The sequence below is a fragment of the Acipenser ruthenus genome, chromosome 23, assembly GCF_902713425.1.
Source record: "Acipenser ruthenus chromosome 23, fAciRut3.2 maternal haplotype, whole genome shotgun sequence".
NCBI lineage: Eukaryota > Metazoa > Chordata > Actinopteri > Acipenseriformes > Acipenseridae > Acipenser > Acipenser ruthenus.
In genome coordinates, this window is record NC_081211.1 from 25,221,121 (window position 1) to 25,230,444 (window position 9,324).

A 9,324-nucleotide genomic window follows, 5' to 3' on the forward strand; every position below is an offset into this window, starting at 1 on the left:
CAGTGTATATGGAAAACACTACACCAATTTCCTGCTGGGGTGGGGGGGGGGGGGGGGACCTGTACTGGTTGTATATTTTATATTTTGAACTAAAATTATATTTTAATTTGAAAAGTAAAAAAAAATGTACAGAAGTGGTTTAGCACTAACCTCTTTCTAGGAATATCATGGCTGAAGTTTCTATGTGTTTGTGTGTGTGTGTGTTGAGGTCAGGAGGGTTGGTAATACCTTAATATTTAGCATAGTGGGGCATAAATAATAACTCCAAGATCATTTGCTGCATTAATTGAGTTCAAACATTAACACTGATTAAAAATAGCTTAATTTTGGCTGAAAAACACCAGAGGGTAAATGACTGTCAGCAGGACGGATTAATGGCTGTGATATAATTTGTAATCCTCAGTGCTGTCAGCCAGAAGATCACAATCATACAGTGCCCTGCACTGAATGCTGCAGCATTAATCTTGATTACTGATGTTACGTTGAAGTTGTTGATTCCAGCATTTTGACGATAACCTCTGTGTAAACCAATTGTGTAGGTCAATCATTATTAAAAATCTATAACACTTACAGTTCAGTACTTAAACAAATACATGCAGGCTATACTTTCTGTTTTCATTAAAGACCTGAGGCAAGTGTGTATGGACTTGCTCTATATTCAGAGACAAGGTTTTTGAATGTATTTAATCTTAAGGTGGAAGCATTAACAAAATGTATTTCTACCATCCTCCCCACACACGAGAAAAAATTGAAAAAAAAAAACCTCACCAGATGGCCCTTAGTTACATCTCTTGGGCTTACCCTACCTAGACCCAAACATGATGGATCAGGCAAACGGCAGCAGTTGGTTCATTTATTCAGCTGGGAAATTTCTCCATATTTCATAGTCACATTCCTTCAAATCTAAATACTGTATTTTAATCGGATGCATTTAATCCATTGCGTTAACGTGTTAAGACATATTTATTATTTATTTATTATTGTCATTTGATTAAAAAGGTGGTGCACTATAACATGCAGTTCGTTTTTGTCTTTGTCTTTATTAAAGTAACAATCTGTCTGTTTATCTGTCTGACAGTCTTAAGTTGGTATACTGTTCTTCTCCCCATCAATATCTGTATATTCTATTTGTGCTTCAACACGTATTGTTCTATGGTTTATATTTTTTCTGTTTGTCCATTCACAGGAATCACAACTGTCCTGACAATGACCACACTGAGTACAATTGCCCGTAAATCCCTTCCCAAAGTTTCCTATGTGACTGCGATGGATTTGTTTGTCTCTGTTTGCTTTCTTTTCGTTTTCGCTGCTCTGATTGAATACGGGACCTTGCACTACTTTATCAGCAACAGGAAACCGAGCAAACCGGGCAAGAAGAGGAAAAATCCTGTAAGTACTGTAATTGTGACCATTTATTTTTCCGTAAATGCAATTGCCAGTAATCAGATTGCCTAAATACATTTTAAAATACTGTAGCAATTCTGTATACTGTAGTTGTTAACATACTTCATCAATATTGTATTGTATAGCAATGTTAATATCATTTTTTTTAATGAGCCGTTTAGTTTTAATTTATTATTTTATTTTTATTTATTTATTTAGCAGACGTCTTTATACAAGGCGAATTGAATGAACTACAATTAATATAGCTAAGATACTGTGATATACTATGTACATTTAGTTCGTTAAACTACATAATGTTTTCAATAGTTTTATTAATTAATTTGTACTTAAATGGTAAACTTTTAAATTGCATTCCCTGCCTCAAGATGGCTTCACATGTACCTGCATGGACCTCTCAGAACTACATTTCCCATCATCCTCCTGCTCACATATTTAACTAAGATGGATTTACCAGTGAGCAAGAGGATCATGGGAAATGTAGTTCTGAGAGGTCAACACATGGGAACATGTAACACAAAAAAAAATAAAAAGGTCCTAACCCTTTAAAACATGGATGAAAGCTATATACAGAACACTCAAACTGCTGTACACTGATATAGGATACTTACAAGCCTTTTGCTGTTTATTACTACCACACAACCTGCATGTTAAGTATGTATGGAGTATAAAGCTTAGTTTGGGGTGTATGGGTCACATCACTTTTCCTGGAGGAGACTACGGAGTTTTTTGGTGTTTACAAATCACTATGTTTTCATAACTACCGTTAACATTCCAAGCATTTCATGTATTAAACCAGTAGTAAATGTCCAAGTCACAATGTTGTTAAATGTTCCGATATTGATGGTTATGTAGGTTAAGTAAGCATCACAATGACACCAGGTTTACCTTGCTCTTATAAATACCAATGTGTCTATTGTAATTCTTTATGGAATTGTACCATTTAAGTACATTCAGTTTCTGCCTTCCTGTTAAAGGAATCCCCCCTGCAGAAGACTTAATCTTAAGGCAAGTATTAATACAAACAAGGTAAACCTGCTTCTGAATCCTATGTAAATGTTACATGTTCTTGTTTTTGTCTGGTCTACTACCTTCACCTGTAACTCTTAAGCTAGATAAGTACTATCGTTATGTTAAGTTGTGTTTGTTTTACATCTGTTCTTTTTTTTCTTTTACTACTTTGTTTCCTGCTTGGATAAAAGCTCCTTCGGCTGTTTTCTTCAAAGGTATTGCTTGTGTCTGAATAGAACATATTCACTGCATGCCACTGCTGCATTTTGACCATTAGATGCACATTCTTTTACAGTATGTGTAAAATAGAATGTGTGTAAGTTATATATTTCCTGCTTATTCATTTAACTAGTAATTATTTGTCAAGGATGGCTGGTTTAGTCTTTATAGTGACACCACTGTGCATTTTTTTTTTTAAAAAGCATTGTATGGACCGAGTCAGTAAAGATAGAAAAACTGTTTTTATTACTACTTGGGTCCCACATTATAAAAACAGTGGCAGCTCCTGCTTTGCATCTCATCACAAGCATGGAAGGCTTTAAAACTGCTCAGAATTACACAGCCAGCAGTGCATTAACAGATTGAAATAGACAACCGTATGAGGTAAAGAATCACATCACTAACCATTCAGCAGTGTGAGCATTGCAGAACTCATATCTAATTAAGGTCATCTTTCAAGACAGTCTTTTTTTTTTTTTTAAGATGAAGCATGCAGCCTTTGCTCACAGTTCCCTGTGCAAAAAAAAAATAACTGCTTAAATAACTTATGAAAGTACATAGCAGTAATGGTACGGACACCATTGCATGTAGATGGATTGATTCTGTAGCATACGGCAAATTGAGTTGACACTTGGCTTTTACTGTATGTGCTCTGCTTCAGAATGAATGGCTCAACAATCATCTGTTCAACTTCCTGTGCATGAAACTCGGTGGGCGTTATTACCCCCCTCTTCTCTCTATAGTGGAGGCTCACATAGTTATGTATGAGCTCTTTCATCTCATTGGTCGGTGATAAAGGCAACAGGGTCTATTGATCTAAAAGTGGCAAATGTGAGTCTCGGAAGTGTCGGCTTTTTAAAATGTAACATCTAAATGTAGCTCTGTAAATAGATGCACCACTGTTTAGATCAACTGAATATACCTCAACAGGTTCAGGACTGCTTGCACACATTTGACTTTCTGCAGACATTTATTATAATATTCTGTGGTTATGGGTCACCACATCTGATTGGCTGAGCTACTGGAAGCTGTATCTTGGTAACAACGTGTCCAATTGTGATGAACAGTAGCATTTTGAGATTAGAGTCTATTCTGTTCTGTGGCGTAGGTCCTGGTGTTATTTATATCATTGTTGGGAATTGTTTTTACTGATGCCTTGTTTAAAAACGGTTTGCAAATGTTCTCCAAAGCAGCTTTAAAATGAAAAAAAACCTCCGCAGTTGCCGTACCTTTCATTTAAATAATCGAAACAGACTTTAAACAAAGTGCCATTTTTAGGAAAAAAGGCGCAGTAATTCTTTGTACAAGGAACAGTCTGGGGTTTTCAAAGGTTGTCTACTTTCATCTGGTTAAAGCTGCAATTCCACTTCATGTGAATACCTGCACCAGGCCTGCTCTTGTTCTGTACTTGGTCTGTCACTCGCTTTATGTATAACCCTTTGAGAACTGTCATTAAAATGCAGACTGTGTAGAGCTAACTAAAATCCCTGGTTGCATATTTAATCAGAGCATTATGTACAAAACCCAATTGAATGGTGTCCTATTCAAGTTTTCAAAGTGGGGTTTAAGCACACATAACCAGTGCGGGGCAAATCTGGGGGAAAACAATGTTAAAGCAGACAGATTCTACAGACATCTATAGGAAATTGTGTCAATAGATTCAAAAGTTTCACTGCAAAAATAAATGTCATACGGAAGATAACAGTTCAGGATAATATTGTTTGGAAATGGTTCGAAATTACATGCTGTCAGATTCAGGAAAAAGGCATCACGGGTTTATCATAATTAGGATATTTAACATGTCAGCAAGAGTCTAGCCAGCTAATTTGTTGTTGTTCAAATATTTTCATGCTCTTTCATCTAATGGTGCATAAACTGATCAAAGCTGTATAAGATGCATTTATTTATGATAAATATGAATTTAATCCTTACCAAGCTTCTGTTTAGGTGGTCTGTGATTAAAAAGAGCCTTCCAATATGAATTTTGAATATTAATTTAATGGATGTATAATTTTTAAGTAGCTTATATAGCATCGCTGATACCTCTGCACTATTAAAAATTGATATGCATAAATACTGGAAAAGAGCACTGCACCAGACGACCTGCTTTAGCAGATTGTATTAAAAATGTAAAGAAATGTGAAGCACCGAATTAAATATTAAGATATGTTAGTTTTAAAGCAGGTCGGTATTCTATATTTCTACTGCAATGAACAAAACATTTTAAAAAAACTACATTTTAAAATCTCTTTAATAGTTTATGCGCAGTTTTGAAATAACAGTAAATATAATTTGTGATTTTTGTGAAGGATTTCTGAGAAGGGATCTAAAGGCAAAACGTGGAATTTGCTAAATATATATTCCATATTATAAGACAAATGGAATCTCTCTGCTGCATTCTGTCATGGTGTTCTAAACCCTGCTATCCTTAGATAACACAACATGGTACACTTTGGATGAACAAACCTCGCAAGGGGGCCAATAAGCCGGTCACAGAGTAGAGTGACTGATTCAGTTGAAGCGAGACTCAGAACAGCACATAATTGACTTAAAAAAAGAAAATACCCAAACACTTGTCATATAATAGCTGTACTTGGTGACAGCAGTCTCTCTTGCTAGTATGAAATGCTCACAGATTGTATACACTGTGAAGACTGTTTTCTCCTCGCAGACTTGATGCCCCATGCCCTTAACACTTAAGTTAACATCTTCACAGCCATAGCCGCCTTGGGGACCATTGTTGTCTATTTATGGTAACCGTTGTTAAGCAGTCAAAGCCTGGATGCATACAGATGGATTGCCCAGCACTAGCATGATCATTTGCTTACAAAAAAAAAAGTTGCTTCTGCATTTGTTGCATCAAATGGTTTCAAAGGGACAGAGCCTTAACACTCTCTGTCTTTGTAACAACAGACGCCCACTGTTGATATTCGACCACGCTCTGCCACAGCCATTCAGATGAACAATGCCACGCACCTTCAGGAGAGAGATGAGGAGTATGGGTATGAGTGTCTGGATGGCAAGGACTGCTCCAGCTTCTTCTGCTGTTTTGAAGACTGCCGATCAGGGGCATGGCGGCACGGTCGAATACACATCCGCGTCTCCAAAATTGACTCCTATGCCCGCATCTTCTTCCCTACTGCCTTTGGTTTGTTTAACCTAGTATACTGGATCTCCTATCTCTATCTTTAGGGTAATAGATGTAGCTGGCCTTAATATCAAAATCCACTTGCAAGACCATATCTTTTTTGACCCCTAGCAAAACAAGCGTACAGTGTCTGTCTTTTTTATTATTTAAATTGTATTGATCTTATTATTGTTATTATTTTTGTATTATTATTTTTCGAGCCTTAGTTTAGATCCAACAAAAATGTGTAGCAAATTTCCAAAAGGAGTTGAATTCTGTACAGATGCAGCTAGACTGTGACATTGTCTCATTGATACCTTCATGGCTAGGACAGGTACGGATTAACGAGACAAAGTCAGATGCTGTAACCTAAATCCAGTGCTTGTGAATGCAGCTCAGGAAGGTATACAGTCAGGCTTTCTCATGCACGTTTTCATTCTACTGTTGCCTTTTTCTAGAGACCCCTAAACACAGGCTGCTGGAGTAAGCAATGTCATTGTCTGATTAGCTTGTTGTCAAGAAATACAAATTACAGCCAATAGATCTGCAAGATGATTTTTTCGATCCTTTTTTTTTTCTTAACAATGGTTTAGTATATTTAAAAAAAATGTGTGCAATGGCCAATTGAAAGAGACTACTGTATAGCAAATGAATAAACCAGTATTTAAGAATATTAATCAGGAAGTCGTGCCTGCTTATCTATGGAGCTTCAGTTGTTTTATGAGTTCCATAACTATATCGGGATTACAGACCTGACTGTAAAAGCTTAAAGTGATCACTCCTTGCCTTTAATGGTGTGGACAGGGCTATAAAAATATATGGTCTATAATAAAATGTAAAAATGCTGTAAATATTTGAATAGAATGTAGTGGTTTCAATTTACTGCATGCATTTTTCAGGCCAAAAAAAAAAAAAGAAAATATGTACTTTGGTCTTTTGTTCTGTTGTCTATGGAAAACTCCTGTAAATTAAACTGGATTCATTTTTTAATTTTTTTCTCTGCCCATTTCCAATGCACATGAAATCTGATCAGGTAAATGCAGCATCAGATGCAAACTGTTCAAAGTGTTTAAAAAAAAAAAAAAAAAAAAAAGATACATGAATTGCATACAAACCCTAGGAATACATTTTAATCATGGTGTCTCTATCATTAGAGCAGCTTAAAAATAAAAAAAAATCACTGAAAACAAAAACGATGATATCTGAACACAATTACTTGTATACAATTCCACAATTGTTACCTGCATCGCAAGTGTTGCTTGTTTTGTAACTTGATGCTTTACAAAAGCTGCTAAAAATAAATCTAATCTTAGGTAAGTGGCCATCAGTACACTGTATATCACTGTTTTAAAGACAATGTAATGGTACTGAGGCTGCAATGTTGTACCCAGCCCCATTCTAGCTTTGCCTTGTCCTTCCAATGAATTTTCCCCTAGCGGTCATTTTCTCATTGTCCATGTCCCTTCATGTGTAGAAATATTATTTGCTCTGGCATGGCTTACAGTAATCCATCATATACATGTTGTGTCCTAGCATAGCAAGACTATACCTGACAGAAAAAAAAAAATGACCACAGGTTCAAAGGGCCCCAGAGCAACAAACTAATAATACAGAGAAAGCATTTGAACTGTCAAATCACTCATGCGATGAAAGGAAAATGCTCAGTTTCTGGGACAGGTGAATAGTTACTTGCATCACAAAAAGGTGTGTGCTTTTTTTCTTTATTGGTATATCTGCCAGTACAACATCTTAAATCCCAAAGCCTGGGAAAAGTAATGTTTTCATTGGCTTTAATGGCATGGATGAGTTGGGTTGATTCTTTATGCCTTATGTTTTACAAGGAACACAGTGTTGAAATGATCATCCGATTGGAACGTTGTAAATTGGGAACAGTACATGATACACCAGTTTCCTGTCAAGCAGTGTGAAAGCAAGATTAGTTCTATTGTATAATTTGCATAATTTCTAACCGTTATCTGAAGCATAACCTATAAACTAACTAACAAACCTCCTGTTTAATTCCTATCGGATTTTATGAAACGCACATAACTTCATGATACATTCCATATATTTGTTTGGTCTTCTCATTAAACTCATCCTCTTTTTTTATTTGAAGCACTTGGAAGAGGGCAAACATTTTGTGATTATAAAGTAATATTTTTTTAAAACAGAATTGTTCGTCAAACTATACATTATATACAATGTGATATGTAAAGCCTGCAGTACAAAATAATTAAGTGTACTATTGCATTTATTTGAAGTTTTCTTTTTTTTTAGCCAATCAAAACCATTGATTTACTTTATTTAGCTGTTAATGACTTCTGTGCATGGCCTGGGGGAGGGTTCAAGATCCACCGATAGTGGAGGATGAAATGACACAGTAATATCTATGGCATTGCTTGTTTTGTGTAAGATATTACTGTTTGCCACTTTCCAGCATTCTGCCTGACAGTCTGGGGCAGTCTTCTGAGTGGGAAAATATAAATGTGTGACCCTAAAGAAATACTTTTGTTCTGCAATTGTGGGTTAGAATAATTGATTCCAATCTGGCTCACCTACCACAAGTAGCATTCTCTCAGAATATGTGGGTTTAGCTGCATCAGATCCTGCAGTGCCAAATCTAATGGAATTCTGATACTATTTACTGGCATATATTGTCATTGAACAAAAAAGAAAGCCTTTGCATTTCTAAATTGTATTGGCTTCAACTACTCAACTTGGATCACATGTAAATAATAATTTACAGATGTTCTAGGTCCATCAAGTATAAGACATATCTCACAAAAATCTCTTGGGGGTAATGTTTTCAGTAATAACTGAATGATATGTTTTGCTCTTGAGTTGTCGACAAAGAAGAAACTGATTAATGATTGTTCAGTTCTTCAATGTATACTGTATGTACTTCAAAACCTTTTCAAAAGGAATTGCACTCAACTGTGGAATTTTACAATAAAATTGTCGCATTAAACAATAGACTGTCTCTGTGGAGTTGGAATCAGAAGGCATTAGAAGTCTGGGTTCCAGAATTATTTATTGTTCTACTTCTTTCTTGTGTTCAGGGGGACACATTGTTTTACTGACCGAAGAACGACCAATAAAATCATGAATTCAATTATGACAATTGCACCAAAATATCCTATAAAGGCACAGTGCCACACATTACAGGAATTGCTGTGATTAAGGCATTCTATATAAAAAAAGAAGGAGCATTATAACATGTTATCCAATACTATTTTAGAATCATATCACCTGTGGTTCAGTATACCTAATTACCAAAAAAGGAAAGCAGTTTTTGAGCACACTGTATGTAGTTTATTGGATTGGTGTTACAGGATGTATTTTTATTTTAAGCTTTTGATGTGAGTAATGTATGCTATTTTATCAGAGTACTGCAAAGTACACTGGCATCAACATGCCCCCTAAGCAAGAAACCAGCTGGAGAGGCACGGATGGCTTTGAGAAGCCCTGGAGATTACAGGCTATGGTATCAAAGGTAACCTTTCATGTGCTGGGGTGGACTATCTTCAGAGGAAACCTGAAAGTACAAGGACTGTGTATAAATTATG

At 35.9% G+C, this 9,324-nt stretch overlaps 1 protein-coding gene across 2 annotated transcripts in view; it reads left to right on the forward strand.

The window, feature by feature from the left end:
- Window positions 1-7,920, forward strand: part of LOC117413303 (gamma-aminobutyric acid receptor subunit gamma-2-like) — a 30,644-nt gene extending 22,724 nt beyond the window's left edge. The window contains exons 8-10 of one of the 2 annotated variants that reach the window (XM_034022282.3): window positions 1,187-1,389; window positions 2,604-2,627; window positions 5,545-7,920. In XM_034022282.3, coding sequence (XP_033878173.1) covers window positions 1,187-1,389; window positions 2,604-2,627; window positions 5,545-5,823 — 506 coding nt within the window. In that variant the 3' untranslated portion in view covers window positions 5,824-7,920. The remainder of the gene's footprint in view (window positions 1-1,186; window positions 1,390-2,603; window positions 2,628-5,544) is intronic. The other variant, XM_034022283.3, reaches the window with a different exon arrangement.
- Window positions 7,921-9,324: the final 1,404 nt, after the last annotated feature.